The following is a 24,488-nucleotide window of genomic DNA, read 5'->3' as shown; positions in this document are numbered from 1 at the left end:
GCGAAAACTGAATTCGGTATTTTTCTGGGATTAAACAATGTAAAAAGGTAGAGAGAAATCGTTGGATATACAAACATTTTGAAACGTTCGCATTGCTAAAACATACTGAGCATTAAAGAAAGTCACGTGATATGCAAACCGGATGTTATTCGCATTTTGTCAATACCACTTCATCAGTTAAAATCCCAGTGTGATTTAGCATTGAACAAAAGGATAGAAAAATTAAAGAATAAAACAAAATGAAATTGCATAAATAATTATGATAAAGGCTAAAATTATGTTTGATAAAATCACATAGGTCCACACGATGCTTTATTAAACAGAAAAGAGTGAACATGATTAATAACTGGACTTCTCACTCGCTATATGCTAATGAGTCAGATACGTAGGAGCTATATTTAGACTTTTATTTTTTCATTGTTGTAATTGCGATAAATTTATTTCATTATCTTCTTGGGGTTAAATAATGCCAAAATCGTTTAAGAGAAGTTATTTGGATACACTCTGATAAGTTTACTTTGTTTTTACTGGGCATTCAGGAAAGGTACTTGATATGAAAATGTTGTTGTGACGTTTTGCGCGCTTAATTAAGAAAATACTTTTGGTATTGTTGCATGTTTTTTTTTATTGCAATGAATGTGTGTTTTTTTATTATCTTAGGGGATAGGAACTATCAAAACGTTTAGAATAGTGTTGTTTATGTTTTTTGTTTGTTGTTGTTGATATTTGTTGTTGTTGTTGTTTTTTGGGGGGACAAACACTTTGCTAGGTGTACATAACTAAAATACACTAGGACTTTAAGTATTATAAATTCCGTCATGCTACTTAGAATCTGCTCAGCTGAAATGATATTACAAGTGACTCTTATAAAACACAAATACATTGAAGTAGCGATACAGCTTAAAGTATAATATGAAATCAAGCATTCCCATGCGAGTATGATAACAGGAATTAATATATAAATATTCTGCTTACATACTAGGTTATATATTTGTTTATTATTGAAAATTTCAAAAAAAATACATCCATATTTCAATTATGCATATTTTTTTAACATAAATTTACTACAATAAAAATGATTTATATGAATACATTGTACATGTACATTGAATTTTAATTGTGTTGTAACAGTGCATGAAGTACTTAATAAAATATATTATAATGATGCACGTTTATTGACGTGAACATGATCACAGTTAATATTAAGGGCATAGTTTTACGATGTGGGAGATAGGAGCACAAAATGGTTTCAGGATATTGAAATGTATACAATATTGATATTTGGGAATGTAATTGAGGAAGAACATGCATTCTGTCAATGCGTCTACAGAAAACTTAGGGATCAATATGTAGATAACTATTGGTGTTTATTAATCTAAATGCATGTATCATTTTTTATATATGTTTTAATACTGATAAGAAATTACTTCGAGAAACCAAAGCACCTGGCTGAATGTTATCAATGTTGATTATCAAGTTAATTAAGTTCTCTCTACATATAGCCTTAAAGGGCTAATATTTTATTTTTCACGGTAATGCATCAGAAAACACTTCTATTAACTCATTTAACTCTTTGATACCGAAATTGCAGAATAAAATAAAATAAACATCTGGTTAAGTGTGGGGAGAACCCATTCACAGTTAAGATACAAAGAAAACTAAAAACAAAACCTGTGGCCCTCAAGACCTCTTACTTAAGTAAAGGGATATTTTAACCTTTCACGTTTTTGTTGACAACTAACGCTTTTCAAAATATGGACTTCAAAGACAATATTTGAGCATGTATCAACATTTATTGTAGGGTTCGTTAGTCGTTAGTATCTTAGTTTTAACACTTTGTTTGCAACATTTTTTTGTTATAAAAAGTGCATTTCACAAAACATGAACCAGGGGCGTAGACAGCGTTACGCACTTACGCATGTGCGTAACATCAATTTGAAAATTGAAAAATTAAATTTGGCCAAAAATTGCATCAAAGTCGAGGGCTAAGCTAAATATTGATATAAGAATAAAGGGAAGATCAGCTATAGAAAGCATAGTTTCTCTGTGCTAGATAGCTTACTGAGCCTAAATCAATCACTTGTTAACTACAGAGTCGGCGTCCTCGAACCTATAAATCCCCGAAATACACATAGTTGCTCACCATGTTAGTTCCATTTTCAGTTGATCAGTTATAGTGAAACAGACTCACCACATTAATAATCCATCATATTGGAAGCAACTAAGAGAACATTTAAAACGGATGCACTTGACATTGCATTATATTTGTTTTTAACGGTGCATGAAATATTCAATATGTGAATTATAGAATATTATAATGATACAAATTTATTGAATAGAACATGAGGACACTTAATGTGAAAGGTATAGTTTGACCTTGTTGTGAGATTGAGAACAAAATTATATCAGGATATTAACGTGTATTCGATAATGATATTTGGGAATGTAGTAGAATGTACACATACATTATGTCAATGAGTTTACATTAAACGTAGTGATCCTTATTAAAATAACCATTGTTGTTCATTAAACTGAATGGATATATCATATTTTATATATGCTTCAATAATGATAAGAAATGACATTAAAACCAAAGCACCTGGCTGGATGTAAACAATGTTGAAACTCAAATCAATTAAGCTCTCGCTACATATAGCCTTAAAGGGCTAATATTTTATTTTTCACGGTAATGCATCTATAACACCTATAGATAATCATTTAACTTTTTGATACCGAAATTGTAAAATAAAATAGAATTAAAGTATAAACACATGGTTTAAGTGGGAAGTAAACCCAAGCCGGTACAGTTAAGAAACAAAGAATACTGATAACAAAACCACTCGCCCACAGGGACTCTAACATAACTTTAGGAATATTTTAACCTTTAAGGCTTTTCTTGAAAAGCGCTTTTCAAAATCATGGACTACAAAGACAAAATTGGAGCATATATCAACATTTGTTGAAGGATTCCAGTCTTCAGTATCTTAGTTTTAACCTTATTATGGTTTGCCACAATTTATTTCGTCATAAAAAGTGCATTCCACAAAACATGTGCGAGTCCCTTAAGATTTATAAAATACTTATATACATTTGTAACATTACTATGTTTGGAATAGGTTTCATTTATAAACAAATAGTGGAACTAAAAGAGCAGATAAGTTATAGTTAAACAGAACTCACCACATTAATAATCCATCATTCTGATAGCAACGAAGAGAACATTTAAAACGGATGTACTTGACATCGCGTTATAATTATTTTGTAACAGCGCATGAAGTACTTAAAATGTGAATTATAACACAATGATGCAAATTTATTGACGTGAACATGAACACACACAATGTGAAGGATTTAGTTTGACCTTGGGAGATAGGTTTAAGGATAATAACATACGCTATTGATATTGGGGAATGTAGTATTGGAAAACAGCTTAAGCTCACTGCTAGAGTTATTCAGCTTGTTATGAGAACATCGAACATAGTATACGTAGGCGGATATAGTATTACTCAGTCATCGGGAATATCAATCGTAACAACTCGGCTATCACCGGCAAGCTTCGAGATAGGCCAATTCCTGATACTGGCCGAGGTGTTCCGATTGTGGGAATATGGCGCTTGTACAGACGCTTTATTGAAACATATTTCAACAGTGAGTTAAATGTTTGTAATGATGACTGTGAAGTCCTATCGTAAAGTGAATATTAGATAACAACAGAAATGTAAGGTTATATAATTATTAAATATAGAATTATTAGTTATGTTGTGCAACTATCAAGAAGAAACTGCATGCTCAGACCATGCGGGCTGATATATACAATAATAGTTATAGTCTGTTTCACATTATGTAATTAGTATTAAGACATATATCAACATCAACAACAATAACAAACCTATCATAGAAATGCCGATGTTTTACTGGTTGATATAGGCTTTTAATACCCATTAAAGGCATATTGGTTGGTATTGTTAATTAAAGAGTTATTTAATGACAATTTGGGTGAAGGGGAGATGGATGAGCAGCTACAGTTTAGAATGTCATCCCTGACACCAAGGGACAACAGTTTTGACTGTTACCCAAATTACCATAAAATAAATGTTTTATTATTTGATTAAAATTGTATCTAAACATAAAACAGAAATAACCTATTACTACTATTTACTTCCATAACTTTTATTTTTTAGACGTTTTCTACACACGTCCCAAAAGATAATAGTTAGGGTGTTCGCGGAAGTTCTTTAGCTATTTTATAACCTGATCAAACAAATTTAAACCTAGTGTTATAGAAACCGTAAATGTAATGGCGTCTAAAAATAGTTTTTTTTGTAAATTCCTATGACGCCATAGCTCGAGAGAGAAACAGCTAGCTAGCTGTTGACTAGGAAAAAAGCTGTTGACTAGGGAATACTTTAATTCAAGACAATTGATAGCTTTCATGTCAAAGAGCAAAAAATAACATATTTGTATTTATGTAACGAATTAGGTAATGAACTCCAGTGTTTTCCAATGAACTTAATCCTGCACGGTAATTAATACCCGTCCCTGTGGAGATATATGACATAAGATAGTTAAACAAGCACACACTGTGCATGGTTGAGAAGTGGAAATCGCAATGAGGAAGTTAAGTGAAAATGATAAACACATTTATTAATCTACGTTTTACGAGTTATTTGAAGGGGATAGTTCATGTATGTAATTTATGAATTTGATACATGCTTTAAAATTAAGGATTGGAAGGCATTGATTTTACAAGTTTGTGTTGCCAATTCAAATTTTCAAGCATTATTCAGGCGCGAATACGCGGCTGATTTCACATGATTCTGACAAAAAGAACAAAAACAGAAGCCAAAGTTGCCGTATGCGTAGATGATCCTAAAACTGTCCATTTTCCAGTACTAAATAAAGCACCTCAGAACGCCCAGAATGCACCAGATGGCCACAACCCTCTAGCTCAATTATGAGTCCACAAGCTACACCCCTGTAGTTGAACAAAAACGCAGTAAGCACGTCTCTATGTAGTGTCGGTCATATCGTAAAATCATCAATACTTTCAACTTGGTAAAGTTTTTTTTATTGTCTATATATATTATATAATGCATCTCCATGATAACAGCACAAAAGTGATCTGGAATTCACTCAGAATTCTAGATCATATAGCATGTCCTCGTCCTCGTGTCGGCGTTGCCGGCGCCACCTGATCCGCGAGTCTGGTGGAAACACACTTGGCTGTCAATCCCACATTAAAAATGCTAATTGTCTTCCAGGAGGGACGTTAAATGGGGGTCCTATACACTGGTGCAAGCTAAAGAACCAGGGTAGCTCTAACCAGGTTTACATTCTGTCTGTGCACTATGCTCCCAAAACCCTAAAACGACTATTAAATCTTATTGGAGCTATCGCCGAATGGGCCCTTGCAAGAGTGCGAGTATATATAACCCCACCCCACCCTCACCCCCACCCCCATCCCAACTAGGGTATCGAAATACCTTGAATGTTCTCTTTGAAAACTGAAAAACAAACAAACAAATAAAGACTAACAAGTGAATTTTAATGTTAAGTTTATTTGTATGATAAAATAACCATACTTAAAAGATACAGTTATAATTATATTGCACATATTTTTTTTACTATAACAGCTCATGAATATGATGATGGTTTTAGACTTATAATTGCGGTTTTACAAAATAGTATTACCGCTTTTTGAAAACAGCTCTATTGGTACATGTATTGTTTTACAATGAAGTATTTGAAGTTTTGTGATAAGATAATTTAAAAATTGACTTCAATAGTGTTGTGTCTAGTTTATACTTTATGGCTATTCGATTTAAACATAATTATATCCCCCAGGGGGAGGCACTTTTAAATTGTGCCATCCCCTTTTAGAAGCAAATTTACCCTTTTGGTGTCCTCATTAGCGAAAAAAGACACCCATCTATTTACTATTAAAAAATCCCCCCCCCCCCCACCACCCCCGGGTTATAAGTTTAACTGGAATAGCCCTTGACTGGAATAGCCCTTAGCAAGACAACTACATTTGCTGCTTTTTTGTGATCTCATATGCCAATACTGATCGATGTGAGTAGTGAAACATATTCAGTATGTAATTGATGATATGTACAGTGAAAAATGTCATTATTACAATATGTAAATATTTAAATGGGTTAATCACAAAATTCAGACAAAAAATATACCCAAACTAACTCAACCACAACTGGAACACTTATGACATCAAAAACGCTTTAAGAAATATTTTCTGCAGTTTATCAAACAATTGAGAACTGTTCTATTATGAGTTATCTTGCATGATTTTATTGTCAGAAGGCATTGATGCCAAAATGAGCTGATTCTGTGACAATTTGTTTTAAAAAATGTCAAAACTGTCAATCTGTGAGAGTGCAGCTGTAATACACACATGAACTTTCATTTCATTATAAAAAAATAACATATATCCTTAAATGAGCATTTTATGTTCACATTGCACACAGCGTTTTAAAAAGCACCTAGTTTTTAACAAACACACACAAGCATACAGATATATTAAAACCTAAATCACACAAACGCTTTCAGAATTCAATGATAATCTGTCTTAAATCTGACACAAAATTGAACAATTCACTAAAATATCATGTTAAACATTTCACAAAATATGCTAAACATTTCACAAAATATCATATTTAAAATTTCACAAGTCATCCATGTTCAATATTTCAATCACAAACTATGCAACTCTTTCCACAAATAATACATGTTTAACATATTGCAAAAAAATGTTTACCTTTCACAATAAACAGCTTTACGTTCATGATGATAATCCTGCAGTTGAGTCATTGCATATATGACGTAGGTGAGATATAAAAAGTCATAGTTTACTGTGACTGCAAACAAAGTCGTGGTGCCCATGAAGCGACACCTTAAGATGGATCAAAGTTTCTATCAAGATTTTTTCTGTTATGTACAAAATGTTAACATGAAGCTAATACTGACACTTTCAAACAATAACAAAAGGACCGATTTCTGCTATAATTGCTCAGTTGATAATTAAATAGAGTAAATAATTCATAAGGCGACTACAAGTGTACTGCTACATCTTTATCCCGGCCTGCCCCCTTTTTGCTACTGCCTCTTAATTTTTTATTACTCAAATAAAAATGTTGAATTAGGGTCTGTATTTGTGTATCGGTCCGGTATTACCCGGTTACAGCATAAAGTCATACCTGCTGTGCCGATGTATAACATTCACATGAAAAGAAGGAGAATTGTTACGATCATGTTCGTGGTTCGTCTAACAACACGTATATATGGTCCCTTATGCAATATGAAAGAGCATGAACACATCATACTCAAGGGAGAAACAGTCAGCTAAGAAAAATAACAAATAAAATATTCCCCCCCCCCCCCGCCCCAAATTAAAAAAAGGATGAAAATTTAGCAATCAATTTATATTGGCCTAACTACTCATGTGTAATGTATATTATTTCAGATGATATTATGCAGTCCTAACAGTACAAGAACCAACCGAAATTGATCTTCCCACTCAATTCAAATATGATCTACATGTGTTTAACAAATGTACAGATGAAATTCAACAGCGCTAGCTAATATGCAATAATACATGTATATTGCACGTCCGGAAGCCATTTATATATTGCTAGTTCAAAACATGAAAAGAATTAGTAAATTTAAAAGAAAAAACATCTAAAATAACCGAAAAAGCTTAGAACATTCATATCCCAATATAACCCAAATATATATCCCAAGTCAAGAATATTTCATAACAGACACCTTAAATACTTAAAATATCAATATGCAATCCAATGTCTAAATTCAAAGTAAAATATATTGCATAACAGAAACCTTCAAATATATCCCATTGCCATATAAAAAAATCCTTCATTAAGTTAAGCTTAAATGACAGTTCTCTCAAGCTTCTGCTTCATAATTTGGATTTTCCCAGCCCGCTGCACCAGTGCTTCTTCTATTGGATCGAGACATGGACGAGGTCGCCATAGAGTCCATTTGGATACCCCCACTCCCTGCCATTGCTTGCATTTGCCTGAAACAATTATTTATTCTAAGTGTTTTTGCCTTAATATAGTGTATATTGCCTACATTTACATAAAACAATTATTCCTTCTTTTGATATTTTGCCTGAATATGGCGTATATTGTCTGCATTTGCCAGAAACAATTATTTATTATTAGAGTATTTACCTGAATATGACTTATATTGCCTGCATTTGCCTGAAACAATTATTCCTTCTCAGAATATTTGCCTGAATATGACTTATATTGCCTCCATTTGCCTGAAACAATTATTCCTTCTTAGAATATTTGCCTGAATATGACTTATATTGCCTGCATTTGCCTGAAACAATTATTCCTTCTCAGAATATTTGCCTGAATATGACTTAAATTGCCTCCATTTGCCTGAAACAATTATTCCTTCTTAGTAAATTTGCCTGAATATGACTTATATTACCTCCATTTGCCTGAAACAATTATTCCTTCTTAGAATATTTGCCTGAATATGACTTATATTGCCTGCATTTGCCTGAAACAATTATTCCTTCTCAGAATATTTGCCTGAATATGACTTATATTGCCTCCATTTGCCTGAAACAATTATTCCTTCTTAGAATATTTGCCTGAATATGACTTATATTGCCTGCATTTGCCTGAAACAATTATTCCTTCTCAGAATATTTGCCTGAATATGACTTATATTGCCTCCATTTGCCTGAAACAATTATTCCTTCTTAGAATATTTGCCTGAATATGACTTATATTGCCTGCATTTGCCTGAAACAATTATTCCTTCTCAGAATATTTGCCTGAATATGACTTAAATTGCCTCCATTTGCCTGAAACAATTATTCCTTCTTAGTAAATTTGCCTGAATATGACTTATATTACCTCCATTTGCCTGAAACAATTATTCCTTCTTAGAATATTTGCCTGAATATGACTTATATTGCCTGCATTTGCCTGAAACAATTATTCCTTCTCAGAATATTTGCCTGAATATGACTTATATTGCCTCCATTTGCCTGAAACAATTATTCCTTCTTAGAATATTTGCCTGAATATGACTTATATTGCCTGCATTTGCCTGAAACAATTATTCCTTCTCAGAATATTTGCCTGAATATGACTTATATTGCCTGCATTTGCCTGAAACAATTATTCCTTCTTAGAATATTTGCCTGAATATGACTTATATTGCCTGCATTTGCCTGAAACAATTATTCCTTCTTAGAATATTTGCCTGAATATGACTTATATTGCCTGCATTTGCCTGAAACAATTATTCCTTCTTAGAATATTTGCCTGAATATGACTAATATTGCCTGCATTTGCCTGAAACAATTATTCCTTCTTAGAATATTTGCCTGAATATGACTTATATTGCCTGCATTTGCCTGAAAATTATTAAATCTATTCAACTTAAACACATACCTAAAGCTAATTTTTAGTCATAATTGCAACCAGTCTTTCGTCTTTTCTTTTTTTTTGAGGTAGTAATTTTGCCTTAAAATGATTGGTATTTTATTTACTACGCGAGTGTTTCCTCTCCCATGAACCCCCAAAAGATTAACACAAACATTCACTTTTTTCCTTCAAGTGTCATTTTATTTGGGTTTTTTCATGTACAACCAAGCTTGAAATAAAATCTTGATTCAATAGAATTCTGGACATATTTTGGGAGAAGGCTTTGTTCTCTTGAAACTTGTATTTTATACAGCCTACAAATTCATTCATTTTTTTATTCTGGAACAGAATACAAACAAAACCTTTTTTATTAACCAACTGACCCACAATCAATCGACCAATGTTGTAATAGGGGAAACAAAGAATGTCCCTAAATATTACATTAAAGAAGTGTTTTAAATGTAATTAGATAAAAATGGAAATATATTCTAAACACTTACATGCGTCTAAAGAAAAAGAAAAGGCCGCCAAGAATCAGCACTATCAGCACCACCCCTGCAACAACAGCAGCAGTAACGCCTGTGTAGCTTGAACCACTACTGCTTCCACCACTTCCAGAGTTGCCGCCAGTCAGGGCCGAATTGGAACCCACTGTAAAGATATCATGTTTAGTTTAAGCTTCAGTTCATTAAAGGAGCCAATTTGTTATTTACAAAATTTTAAATCATAAGGGATGAGGCAAAAAATTGATTCACTTTTATGATGTTATTGTAAATTTTGAAAATGGCAAAATTTAAATTCACACAATAATTAATTTTTTCCAACTTTAATCTGTCAGTTAGAAGGGCCTCAAGGGCAGATCGAAAAACTGGGGAAGGGGGAGGGGGGCTTAAAACTCACCACCAGCTCCACAAACAATAGCGAGGCCAGACCAGGTCCCGTCTCTGAGGCACATTCTACTGTCTGTGCCCTGCGCTCGATAAAAACCAGAGTTACACTGTTGTTGGCACACAGACCCAAACTGGTACGGCGCTGTGCAGCCAGAGATCTTGCCATTCTGAGGCGCAGGGAGGGCTTGACAGGTTACCGCTGGAAGTGGGAAATTTGACATGTGCATGACTTTTTATTTGGTAATTTGGCTGTGAAAAAGCAGCCAGAAATATTGCAATTTTGAGTGGCAAGGAGGGCCTAACAAGCTATCGCTGAAAGTGAGAAAAATTAAATTTGAGATGTTAAATGTATATAACTATAATTTACTCAAATAACCAAGTTGGTATGGCAACAACTACAGCCATTTATTTTGCCCTTTTGAGGTAAGGTTAGTACTTAAAAGGTGACTCTTCAAATAGAATAGAAATAGCCTCAATGTCAATACAAAGTCTCATGAAGATCAATAGAAGTGGTTTATACTTTAGTGGCGCTGCAATAGTATAAATGGTCAGGATAACAAACAAAAACCTTGAAATTGATATAGTAAACCTTGCAAAATGATCATTATGGCTAAAAAGAACCTTGCAAATGTATTAATTAACCTTGCAAAAATGGCCAGAATTACAAAAAAACACTTGCAAATGTAATTAGTAAACCTTGAAAATGTAACGCAACTCATACCTCATAATTTATACTTACGTTGGCAAGTCATTGTAGGATTATCCCAATTAGGATTCTGGTTTGCATCAAGCGTACATGTGATTTGACCATTGGGGTTTTGACCAGAAAGGGTGTAGCCGGGGTTACAGCTTATCTGACACACGGAGCCATAGTGATTCGGACACATCCCCGACAAGATGAATCCATTCTGGGGAGCGGCGATGGAGGTGCATCTGTTTACTGAAATAAATTCAACCAGAGTTATATTGTGCCTTATATACATGTAAATATTGTCTTTGGCAACATGTGAACCAAGTTTAAGTTATGGCCATAGTCAATAATTTGCACAATGAAAATGAGGCCTATGACAATAACACCATTATTTTTGCAATACTTAAATTGTTAACTTAAAAATATACACAAGCTTAGAATGTCAAGCTATGAAAATCCTCAATTTGTGTTTTTTCAAAAGAGGATTTCTGACTGAGGTAAATATATCATTTAAGTAATCTGAAACAAAATTAAAACAGTAAACCATATTTCACGATCTTGAAAGCAGTATAGTGTTTTTTTCCTTTCATAAGGGAATGGTAGCAGGGCCCTTTGAAAGAGGAAAAACATTGTTGTTATAGCAAAAAGGGAATTATACTAACATGAGTCATCTAATGTTCTAGTGTTTTTGTTTTCAAACCTTTCATTCAACAAAAATATGGTAATATTCATGATTGGCACTATAATGCTACATTTGCTAAATCTTTAGAGGTAATTTCTCCTAAAGGGATTTTTTACCTTCGTAGCGGAAAAATATATACTTTTTCAGGAGGGGAATAGGGCCAAAATTTGGCCCCAGAAAAGGACCGAAAAAAACTGCAATTCATAATACCAACCTTTCACTGTGACTTTAAAAGTACATGTTGAAATAAGTCCTACGCCATCTGTTGCCATAGCATTTACGCTGTAAACGCCTTCTTGTAAAGTCATTCCTGGTTGCATACTTTGGAAAAGGGTTGGGGACGTGCCAGAGTTATCCGTGGCAGTTACAGCGTTCCACGTAGCAGTTGCCATTTGTTGTCCTTGACTTGCGGTCACTGTGACGTCACTTGGGCACTGAATGGTGGGTGGGGTAACATCTGTGGAAATAGAATAATGGGAACACTTTTACAGATCAATTGTATTTAACAGCATAAGGGTCTAACCCAAAACTGAGGTTGATGTGATTGAAGCCTTTTGCTTTCATTAACTGGCTGTAACTATGACATCATGTAGGCACTGAATGGTTTTACATATTTTGAGTTTAAACTCGAAACAAGAGGCCCACAAGGGCCTATCCTATAGTAGCATTACCTTTTTGGGTAATACACAGTACTCATATTCACAGGGAAGCATCAATGAACAACTCTCTATACAAAGTTGTCTCCCTTAAAAATAGGTTTGCTTCAGGCAAAGGGAAAGAACTACTACAATAATACATAACTCCCTGTACAAAGTTGTCTCCCTTAACAAATATATTTTCCATCAGGCAAAGGGAAAAAAACTACTACAATAATACATATATCTCTGTTCAATGTTGTCTCCCTTAGAATATACTTCTGCTTTTCAAGGGCCAATGTCCAGCCATGCATGATGGGATCTGGCTGGTTTAAGTAAGGAACCAAGCTCTCATGGATATCGTACTAGGGTATAAACTTGATTAAGATACAATCAAAACTGATGACTGTGTTTTGTTCAAAAGTTATTGTTTACAGACACATGCAAGGACAATGGACACTGCGCCATCACATAGGTCTTCTGACCTTTGGCCAGTAGAGCTAAAAAAATATTAATTAGAAAGCTTAATTTTCTGAATAGCCTAAAGTGTCTACAGTCATGTATAAATAATAAGTGGCATTCATTGTGTTCGAAACTCAAACTTGCTTTAAAGCTAAGCTAAGGAATACAAATGTTGTAGTAGTTTGGATTATCACCATAATCATTTGTTATAAAGGGGGAAATGGATTTGCCTTTACCAGCTACTGTCTAAAAATAAAATGGAATAATTGTGTTTTTATTTCACCACGAGCAATTTTTCTGAAACAAAATAATAATGTGTTGCCTGACCTATATTTCCCAGAATGTTTCATTTTACTAACCTCTGCATGTTGGAGTTAATCCATAGTTACTCCACATTCCATTTCCAAAACATGTGAGTTGTGGGTTGCCAGGGAAACGGTAACCTTGGTTACACGCAACTGTACATAGTTGTCCAGGTGCCTGTTGTCCACTTGTACAAGATGAAGGGCTGATTGACCCGCCTGTGATGGTCTGAAGTGGTGGGCAGGTGCGCGCTAAAATGAAGGTGGTTTATTGTAACCATTGAATGAAACAGGCATAACTGTTCATTGTTATTCGCTCACTTAGAATATAACATTTTAGGCCCAAATTTCTTAATTCCTTATAACAGGATAAAACTATGTACACAATTTTTTTTTTGGTAGACATAAGTAATTTTCTACTTAGAAAAAAATAGTTAGAAATAAAAGAATTTCAAGGGTAACCACAATTAACTATTTCTTGCTTTATAATATCAAGTCAGGGGCGTAGCTAGGGCCTAAAAGACTTGTAGGCCCGATAATTATATGTAAGTATGGAGACTTTTATATGCATATTCAACACACTTAATTGTATTTGCAATGATTACAATAAAATCAAGTAATATGCCCTGCACATAGTTTAAATAAAAATCAAGTTTGCTTTGGTTAAAATAAAACAAACTTTTGAGTTGTTGAAAGTGTTTGAGTAGCTATTAGGTTTTATTGCATTTTTGAGTTATTCAAAAAATAAAAAATTTCAAAAAAGTTGAAGACCCAGGCCTATATATAGCTATGCCACTGCAAGTTACTTAATTAAGGTACGCTTAAGCCACAATTTCTCAAAACTTGCTCAGCCTAACCGACTTAACTAGATAATTTTATTTAACAAAATGTCTTACTGTAACTTGAATAGATTCTGATTAAAAAAAAAATACATGATTATCTTCAAATAGCAATAAACTAACAAAATAGTAAATATTTCACATATTATTGAAAAACAAAAATAGTGAGCTTAGCTTAATCGTGTTAAAACAGACTTAAGTAGTTTCGATGAATTGGCCCTTGATCTTTCAAGAATTTGGGCCACTTGTCAATGGTTTACTGTTTTTTTTATGATTTTTTTTATTCTTTGCATCAGCTTTTGAGCCTCACGGTGCTTGTGGGTGTTTTCTATAAATCGTTTTAATACTGAACCCAGGGGTTGAAAAGTAAAGAACAAAAAAGACATAAAAACCTATCTACCCAACCTTTAGAAGGTGTGTGTGGCCCTATGATAAGACAGTAAACAAAATACAGTGAAATTTCTTACAGCTTTTACATGACTGTGACGCCTCCAAAGAAATAAAAACCTACATTTGTACCTACCCAACCTATAAAAAGGCGGGTGTGGCCCTGCGATAAGACACTAAACAAAATACAGTGAAATTTCTTACAGCTTCCACATGTAACGCCTCCCTGCTGCAAACTAAGACCAGTGGGACATAGGCATTTCTTGTTCCCGTTCGCCATAGGTACACAGATGTGGCTACACCCTCCTCTACCATTGGTGCATGCATTCGTTCCTGTTTATGGATAAATGGAGTTCAGGGGCCGTATTCGATAAGCATCTTAGTGAATATTTTCAACTAAGTGAGAATTTTTGACGGTTATTTTAAATACCCGCTACTTTTCATCAGATTTATTCATATGGATATATTGTTTAGACCATTTTCTTGCTTATTTTCATATTTTTGGTGTACAAACATTGTTTGTTTTCTTAAAATTCAAATAAGAAAAAAGGCTATTTTTCACTAAGTTGAAAATTGTCACTAAGATGCTTATTGAATACGACCCCAGGTTTATAAATCAATTGTTTTACTAAGTTATAATTGACTACACCTTCCTCTACTTATGATGGAAACTTGTTCCTGTTTACCAATGAAAGAAGTTTAGTTTATGAATAAATGGTGTATGGTTATTTCTCAGTTATGCGTGACTACACTCTTCTGTACCAACGATGAAAACATTTGTTCCTGTTTATCAATAAAAGGAGTTTAGGTTTATAAATGAAAGATACATGGTTATTTTGTAGTTATTAGTGGCTACATCCTTCTCTACTTATGGTGGAACCATTTGTTCCTGTTTACCAGTAAAAGGAGTTTTAATAATTTGGAAATAAATGATGTATGGTTATTTCTCAATTAAAAGTGATATTATCTTCTGTCACCATTGGTGCAAGCATTTGTTCCTTTTTCAAGCAATTAAAGTTAAGCTATTAAATTTAAGTCATTTTTAAGATAATATCATACCTGTTGGATTTGCTCCGTTTACATGTACATGTATATCATTCAGTCTGCCGAACCCAGGAGGGCCAAAAGTGCTCGATACGCCGCCTGATGTTGGTACTGTCATTATAGTGCTGGAAAAGGTCAAAATTGGGTTCAATACTGAGAAGTTATCTCGTATTTGTCATAATTGTGTGGAAAAAGGTAATTTTAAGTTTGGTTTCATTCTGAGATATTTATCTCATATTTAACTGTTTTGTCATTTTGTGCGGGAAAAGGTCAATGATTAGTTGAATTCTGAGAAGTTATCTCATATTTGTCATTTTGTGCGGGAAAAGGTCAATGATTAGTTCAATTCTGAGAAGTTATCTCATATTTGTCATTTTGTGCTGGAAAAGGTCAATGATTAGTTGAATTCTGAGAAGTTATCTCATATTTGTCATTTTGTGCTGGAAAAGGTCAATGATTAGTTGAATTCTGAGAAGTTTTCTCATATTTGTCATTTTGTGCGGGAAAAGGGTAATGATTGGTTGGATTCGAAGGGTAATGGTTGTTTGAATTCTGAAAAATTATTTCATATTAGTCTTTTTACGCACGTGGATGTATTTATTTGCCAGGAACCAAAACTTAAATGTGGTTGAAGAAGATTTGAAGAATATTGCCATAGATTGCGGAAAACATGGACGGTCTTCATATAACATCTTTTGTGATTTTCTTCCTTAAGTAATGTTCCAAAATTAAGTGTCTGATTGGCCATTTAATATTAGTACATAATAATGTCAAAATACTTTATTTCCCAATACTTAATATTGCTATGAAAAGTTTAGGAAATTGACTAAAATTAGAAAATGACTTAAGATGATTTATAAATACGACCCCTTGGCCTGTATTCAATATTGATCTTATCCTTAGACATGCCTCAATGATTCCATTCAGCCTATTGGTCTGCTAAATATACAGGCCAATCAAAACACTTTGATTCTTATCTTAAATTCAAGTTCAATCTAACTTGGTTATAGAATAAGGCCCCAGGTCTTGTTTTGTGACTATTAATCATATCATGACTTATTTTGATGATGAAATTAACATGAGTTTCCCTTCTGAAAAAACTATGCTAGTCAGGCACTCCAAGTACAGGCAATATATTATTTGCACAAATACAATTTATACTGTAATTCACTAATTGCAGGGAAACGATGTAATGAACGACCCAAGTTTCAATTTTCCAGCCTGTTATTATATGTCCTTCAGTGTATTTGAAGTTTGAAGTCGTCAAACCGATTGTTTAATGGATTGTTTACCTCGACACCGATTATGTAGTGCATAAAAAATTGGTCACCTACCTATGTTGCCAATCAGTATAGTACAGAGTCTGACCACTCAAAGCAATGCCGAAATAATGCGCTGAATTATCTGCATGCAATGTCTGTCTGTTAGAACCATCAAGACTGGCTTTTTCTATTGTATTTGTTCCGCCATCCGCCCAGTATATCAGGTTGTCTGAAAAATAAAATGCAATGACCATATTTGTTATAATAATGAATTGGAACATTTTCATATTTCTATACAACGTAATGCACTGATCTATCTGTAACAACCATCTGAGTGTTAAAGCTACTCTTTCACAGATTGAACGTTTTGACAACTTTTTAATTTTTTGTCTTGGAACAAGCCAATCTTTGCGAAAATCCATGGAAACCAGTTTTATAAGACTGCTGACAAAAAATTGGATCGCAAATTTTTATATTTAAGTTAAAAAAATTATGTTTTATGCATTTTTTTTAAACCGTTAGTAACGGTTTAAGCCATAAAACATTAATTTTCGGGCGGAAATATGAAAATCTGCAATCTGCTCTTTCCAAGACAAAAAATAAAAAAAGTTGTAAAAATGGTAAATCTGTGAGAGTGCAGCTTTAAAGGCACCCAAATTCTATCTATTTTTAAGATGTTTTTACTTGAGGACAAAGTACTATAAAAACTGTAACAATTTATACAAGTTTATAGAGGATAGTTGTTTGTTTCAGAGTAAGATTGAATATATTTCACCATGTGAGCAACAAAAATATTCACTTTTGGTGTTCACAAGGTGAAATATATTGCTATCTTACACTGAAACAAACATTATTTTTTTTTATTATATTCCTAAAATTTTGAGTCAAAATTAATTATTTACTCTTTTCAAGAAAACACGTGCCAATTTGTAAGCACACATAACATCTGAAATAATGTCTTTGAAATTGTGTCTCAGCCCTGTGCATGCTGGCCTCTGATTTGGACCTGAGAGCGGGCTAAAATTTTAAAACAGTGAAAAACACAAATTTGATATTTTCACTGTTTCAAACAGTGAAATATCAATTTTATTTCACTGATAAATTTCTTTAAATCAACTGGAAGCATATAAGAAACCAAGTTGTCTGAACTTTTTAATTACTAATATCCACAATGTTTAAGCATTTAGTAATTATTTTCAAAATCCTAAAAAATCACAAACTTACTTTTGGCATCAACAGCGATTCCATTTGGCCAAGTAAGCCTCGTGTTGACAATCACTTGTCTGTTAGATCCATCATAGTTAGCGTACTCGATCTTGGCTTGTCTGCCCCAGTCACTCCAGTAAACTCTCCTGGAAATTTTAAATGTTAAACTCTGTGACTTGCAATCTTAAAGCTGTACTCTCACAGATAAAAGATTTTGACAACTTTTGTAATTGTTGCCTTGGATTGAGCTAATTTTTGTGAAAATGCATTGAAACCAGGGATATAAAAGACTGCTGACAAATACCGGTAATCAGATCGCAAGTTTTCATATTTATGGTCAAAAATAGATGTTTAATGCAATTTTCTTCAGTGTTACTGACACATTAGATATATGAAAATCTGCAATTTGATCTTTTGCCAGCAGTCTTTTATCACTGGTTATTAGATATTTACACAATTGGCTCATTCCAAGAGTTTTGAACTGTAAACAAACATACACTTGTGCGCCATGTGAAGGTCTTTCATTTGCTTATTATCAATTTGTTATACTGGGTGGGAGCGGGAGAGCTGTCCAATCCCTTAAGAACATTTTGAGGAATACATTAATGTAAAACGTTTTCAAGGATTTTGTAATTTTTGAAAGCCAACGTCCCTTAAAATTACAACAAACATTAACCAGATCCCCTTAGCCTTTAATTGTTATTCCTGATTTCGAGATTTTAGCACTTGCCATTTTAGGAGCACCAGATGCCAACAATACCATGACTTTTTTCTCTATAAACCAGATGAGCTAAGAACAGTTCTGTGAAACCTTTACATCACTTACATGTTGGTAGGATCCACAACAATGGCTCTCGGCTCATCCAAGCCTTGGTTGATGATAATGGACTGGAAGGAACCGTCCATCGTCATGACAGCGATGATGTCACTTCCTGTGTCTGTGTAGAACAGAAGCTGGGATACAGCATCTACTGCTATGCCATCTGCTACTGAATCTGAAAGTGAAAGATGGTGGTCGTAAAAACAGCCTGTACAACAACAGATGGATGGATGGATGGATGGATGGATGGATGGATGATGGATGGATGGATGGATGGATGGATGGAATGGAATAGGATGAATGGATGGATCAATGGATGGATGGATGGGCTACGATCTGTGCTTCCTGTGACAAAAAAAGTATAAGTGAATCAGTATAAAAGTCAAAGAACAATATACTGGTTGTCCAGTTAGCACACTTGCTTCTAACCAAGGCGACCCGGGTTTGATTCCTGGCCTGGGCACATGTGAGTTTGGTTAGTGGTCACCAACCCGGAAAAGTGGGTTTTCTCCGGGCACTCCAGTTTCCCCCACAACACAAGACCACACTCTCGCACAACATCGTGCCAAAGAGAGTAACTTAGGATAAGTTATCATAACTTCTTTCACATTCGTTGTAAAAATATATAATGTTTAAACTAAAGAAAAAATAAAGGACCAAAATAATTTAAAATATCTTACTGTTTGGTAATATTCGGATGGTCTTTGAGCTCATCCCATCCAGCGAAGCACTGCGAATAAGTTTGCGGCCCACATCCGTCCAGTAAATTCTTTCTCCGATGTAGTCATAATCGATAGCTATAGGATTGTTATGGCTCGGTAATGGAATCTAAAAATAGATTACAGAATGTTTAAAATAGGCACATTTTAAAACAAAATTTTGAAGTCAAAGATAAATTTTACCCCAAACGGTTGAAAGGGTATTCGAAAAGAATATTCAAACCCTGCGCAGGGTTTTCTGTGGAAACTCGGTAACCTCGTTTCCGCAAAACACCCTACGCTCGGGTCGGGATGCACCTATCTTACACCCCCTGCATTGGAAGATACTTATAATCTGACACATGCTGCCATGGTAGATGCTTTTCCTCCCACCTCAGTTATACAAAATATAGTAAAAATGCATTTTAATTTTTTTTTACATATGGGTACAGTTTTATCAATGCCCGTGGGCAAGATGAGGAATTCCAGGCCTAAGAAAAGGCCTGCTCATGATCAATATTTAGGAAAACATTCAATTCAAACCATGCAATGGCAATCAAATATTCATTTTGAAATCATAACTTACAAAGAATGAAATCTTACTTTGACGTAGCTATGTGAGTTCATGTCCATTCGGAAGATGGCTTTGTTAGTGGTGTCGGTAAACAGCAGAAATTGATCTGGGACCGTTGCTGTAATGTCAAATCACTGAAGTACATGTATGTATGATAAAAAATAGATAGCTTTGTTTTAAGATGTTTTAAACCTAAGTTATCATTTTCTGCTTTTTTTGGTTAGAAAATGGGGTTAATAAAAACTTTTCAGAGTCCAAATTAAATCTTCTTTTTTTATTCCTCTGTATTAAAAACCTTGCTTGACCGGTAAGTGCAGTGGTTACCGCACTCACTTCTCATCTAGGCGAACAAGGGTTTGATTCCTAGCCTAGGCCCATGTGAGTTTGGTTTGTGGATATGTGGAATTCCTTCGTGTACCCAACACTGTGCCAACAAGAGTGAATAACCCTTTGCATGCTAGGTAAATTGTCGTCTGCTCAAAAATGTCGTTCTAAATTTCAAAAATTCTAAATTTCTATCAATTTACTTAAAACTTTGGGGATATATTGACTGAGTGGCAAACAGCTTGGAACCTGGTTCTAAATTTCAAAAATTCTAAATTTCTTTCAATTTACTTAAAACTTTGGGGATATAATGACTGAGTGGCAAACAGCTTGGAACCTGACCAAGCGCCGAATTACTCGGTGTCTGGTCTGGTTCCAAATTGTTTGCAAAGCCTTTAAAATCGCCATCAGCAGCCTAAGGGTTAATATTAGAATTTGTTTCACAATCGCCATCAGCAGCCTAAGGGTTAATATTAGAATTTGTTTCACAATCGCCATCAGCAGCCTAAGGGTTAATATTAGAATTTGTTTCACAATCTTTAAATTAATAAGTTTAAATCAATTTAAACAAAGGAACTAACAAAAGCCTAGCAATAAGTTAATGACCAAAAAAAACACTAACAGAGAAGATTAAATCTGAAAATCTCAGAAAAATCCATCTTACATCAAACATTAGAGACTCAACTAACATGACACACGCAACACTTGACTAACATAAAATGTATGAGACCCAACTTGCATAAAACACACAAGACCTGACTTATATAAAACACACAAGACCCAACTTATATAAAACACACAAGACCTGACTTTTATAAAACACACAAGACCCAACTTATATAAAACACACAAGACCTGACTTTTATAAAACACACAAGACCCAACTTATATAAAACACACAAGACCCAACTTATATAAAACACACAAGACCTGACTTTTATAAAACACACAAGACCCAACTTATATAAAACACACAAGACCTGACTTTTATAAAACACACAAGACCCAACTTATATAAAACACACAAGACCTGACTTTTATAAAACACACAAGACCTGACTTATATAAAACACACAAGACCTGACTTTTATAAAACACACAAGACCTGACTTTTATAAAACACACAAGACCCAACTTATATAAAACACACAAGACCTGACTTTTATAAAACACACAAGACCCAACTTATATAAAACACACAAGACCTGACTTTTATAAAACACACAAGACCTGACTTATATAAAACACACAAGACCTGACTTTTATTAAACACACAAGACCTGACTTTTATAAAACACACAAGACCCAACTTATATAAAACACACAAGACCCAACTTACAGGAAACACATGAGACGCCCGCATCCTCCTGATGACCACAGTTATGGGCACCCCAGCCATTGGACACACATTGGGCAAGAGAAGCCTCTGTTCCTCTACAGTGGACATTGTCCAGCCAGATACGGCCAGTACCTTGACCATAGTAGCCTGAAACCCTTGCTGCTGCACCAATTCTGAAATAGGATATAAATTACATTAACTGTGAGGCCCTTTCGGGGGGATGTGATACACATTGAGCAAGCATAGGCTTTAAACCTCTACAGCGGACATCGTCCAGCCAGATACGGCCAGTACCTTGACGATAGTAGCCAGAAACGCTGGCTACTGCACCATTTCTGAAATAGGATATAAATTACATTAACTGTGAGGCCCTTTGGGGGATAAGATACACACTCAGAACAGGCTTTAAAGCTGTACAGTGGACATTGTCCATTGTGTGAGACCCTACAAGAAGATAATATACAGCCTGAGCAAGAAGAGCCTCTATACCTCTACATTGGACATTGTCCAGCCAAATAGGGCCACTACCTTTACAACAGAAGCCAGAAACACTAGCAGCAGCACCTGGATGGAAATGCACCAATTTCCAAATTAAAAAATTTTCATTTCCCATATCAAACCAGTAGGTGGAGTAACTATTACTGTTTTAACATATTACATATTCAGGGTACTTTCTACATCATTTTTCAAAATATCATGAAAACTAGACAGTTTATTAAAAATTGTACAAAATCAATAAGGTACAGCTTGTTAAAAATATTACAATCAAAATAACAGTCCTATTACCCAGAGTATCCCAACATTCTGCAGACAACGGAGGCGTCAGAGGAGTTCCAACTATCGTCACAGACTGTTCCCCATTCGTTGAAGGCAAAAACCTCCACCCTACCCTCGTATGCACTGTTTCCACCGACCAGTCTTGCAGACGTTGATCCAGTTGGTGGGGTGGACAGGGGGATCCTGGCGGTGGTTGTGGTGGTGCCCTGTGGTGCTATAAATAGAATTTGGTGAATATTTTGTTACCCCGAAGTGCTTCAAGTAACATGTAAGCTGAGCAAATTTGCGAGTCTAACTAAATTTCACTAATGGTTATAGGAGATTGAAAATCAATAGACAATTGATAAATAATCAAAAAAATTATGCTTGTATAAAATGTAACACATTTGGGTTTTTTTGCCTCATTATTCTATAAGGACAAGTTTCTTATGAATTTCTGACATGCCTGCTTTGTTATTTTAAAATATCTTGCATTGATTATTTGAATTAAAAATAAATAAACAGGACCTAAGGATACATTTTAAATTATGGAGTGTGGCTGATGCTTGACTTTTTTGATTGATTTTAGATTATAATTGATCATGAGAAAAACACCAGCTTAAAGGCAGCCTTGTGTTATAAAACACTTACATCAGAATCAGACAACATTTACTCAAAAAGAAGGCAGCTCTTTTTAGGAGCACACAACAATTACTCAAGGAGCAGTAAAAACTTACTAGAGGAGCAGGCAACATTTAGTCAAGGAGCATTTAAAATTTACTAGATGAGCAGTTAAAACTTACTAGAGGAACAGACAAGATTTACTCAAGGAGCAGCGGAAACTTACTAGAGGAGCAGACAACATTTACTCAAGGAGCAGTTAAAACTTACTAGAGGAGCAGACAACATTAACTCAAGGAGCAGTTAAAAATTTAGTAGACGAGCAGACAACTTTTACTCAAGGAGCAGTCAACACTTACTAGAGGAGCAGTCAACACTTACTAGAGGAGCAGACAACACCCACATCCTCGCTATGGCCACAGTTATTTGAGCCCCATGGTGTGCGATGAGTACAATCAGCGATGCTCTGCTCAGATCCTGTGCACGCAACATCGTCGAGCCAGATCTGAGTTGGCGCTGTGGGGTAGCCGGTGAGACGTGTAATAGCATGAGCACCAGCTCTAAAAGAAATGATGTATTTGAATTATAAATTATGTTAAATCATTGTATAGGATGCACCTTTTTGCCCCCGGAATTCCCATCAATAAAATGCATCTTATATATATAGTATTAGGTTTTTGATGTTGTTTTTTTGCATTTTATACCTAGTATTATGCTTTTGATGTTTTTTTGCATCTTATATATAGTATTAGGCTTTTGATGGGGTTTTTTCTATCTTGTTTATAGTATTAGGCTTTTGATGCGGGTCCATTTAAGGCCCAAAAATGTTTATTTACATTTGACTTCAAAGGGACGCTACTTACATTAATTGATGGATTTAGTTACATTGACAGTATAATATCGAGCAAGGTTAACATCAGAAGACGACAACAAAAAAAGTAGATAATTATTTTGTAGTTTTAAATTTTATGAAAGTTATAACATAGTATGGCTGCTGCTGATTTTGATATTTTTTCTCAGTGTCCTATATATGCTATTAGTGATATTAAGTTTTATGTGGTAAGTGAAACATGCAATCCCATATATATTTAACATCCTGTAGCCAGATTTTGAAGACAGTTCACAACATCAGCCTCATATGCAAATATGTTACATAATATAATGTGTAAGCACTGTTTTAGCTTATATTTATATTTTTTTACAAAATCTCAAAAAAAAAAAACTTACTTGATTTATACGGGAATTTTAGGGCCATCTGGTGTCTAGCCCCTTTAAAGCTGCATTCTCACAGATTTACCAGTTTTACAACTCTTTTATTTTTTGTCTTGGAAAGAGCAAATTTTTGGGTCAATATCTGCAAACCAACGATGAAAGATTGCTGACAAAAGATCAGATCACAGATTTTCCTATTTCTGTTCGAAAATAAATGTTTCATGTATTAAGAAAAATGCATAAAACATCAATTTTTGAACTTAAATATAAAAATCTTCTATCTATTTTTTGTCAGCAGTCTTATACAACTGGTTTCCAT

The 24,488-nt window shown here is 34.4% G+C and overlaps 2 protein-coding genes across 3 annotated transcripts in view; both read right to left on the bottom strand.

The window, feature by feature from the left end:
- The window catches only part of LOC128223786 (carbonic anhydrase 2-like), a 50,093-nt gene extending 46,757 nt beyond the window's left edge, over positions 1-3,336 (bottom strand). The window contains exon 1 of one of the 2 annotated variants that reach the window (XM_052933162.1): positions 3,181-3,336. The gene's annotated coding sequence lies outside the window, so the exon portion shown is untranslated. Of the gene's footprint in view, positions 1-2,191; positions 2,208-3,180 lie in introns of those variants that run through there. The other variant, XM_052933168.1, reaches the window with a different exon arrangement.
- Positions 3,337-7,403: 4,067 nt separating this feature from the next.
- The window catches only part of LOC128223784 (deleted in malignant brain tumors 1 protein-like), a 60,170-nt gene continuing 43,085 nt past the window's right edge, over positions 7,404-24,488 (bottom strand). The window contains exons 33-48 of the mRNA XM_052933160.1: positions 23,339-23,517; positions 22,367-22,571; positions 21,581-21,753; positions 19,947-20,035; positions 19,326-19,473; positions 18,652-18,820; positions 17,844-17,971; positions 16,692-16,848; positions 15,373-15,482; positions 14,518-14,646; positions 13,145-13,339; positions 11,903-12,145; positions 11,055-11,255; positions 10,326-10,514; positions 9,926-10,076; positions 7,404-8,050 (exon numbers count right to left, since the gene is read on the bottom strand). Coding sequence (XP_052789120.1) covers positions 7,918-8,050; positions 9,926-10,076; positions 10,326-10,514; positions 11,055-11,255; positions 11,903-12,145; positions 13,145-13,339; positions 14,518-14,646; positions 15,373-15,482; positions 16,692-16,848; positions 17,844-17,971; positions 18,652-18,820; positions 19,326-19,473; positions 19,947-20,035; positions 21,581-21,753; positions 22,367-22,571; positions 23,339-23,517 — 2,599 coding nt within the window. The 3' untranslated portion in view covers positions 7,404-7,917. The remainder of the gene's footprint in view (positions 8,051-9,925; positions 10,077-10,325; positions 10,515-11,054; positions 11,256-11,902; positions 12,146-13,144; positions 13,340-14,517; positions 14,647-15,372; positions 15,483-16,691; positions 16,849-17,843; positions 17,972-18,651; positions 18,821-19,325; positions 19,474-19,946; positions 20,036-21,580; positions 21,754-22,366; positions 22,572-23,338; positions 23,518-24,488) is intronic.

Source organism: Mya arenaria, chromosome 17, assembly GCF_026914265.1.
Source record: "Mya arenaria isolate MELC-2E11 chromosome 17, ASM2691426v1".
Classification (NCBI taxonomy): domain Eukaryota; kingdom Metazoa; phylum Mollusca; class Bivalvia; order Myida; family Myidae; genus Mya; species Mya arenaria.
The sequence above is the reverse complement of the archived record's forward strand: the minus strand, read 5'-3'. Positions and strand labels throughout refer to the sequence as shown.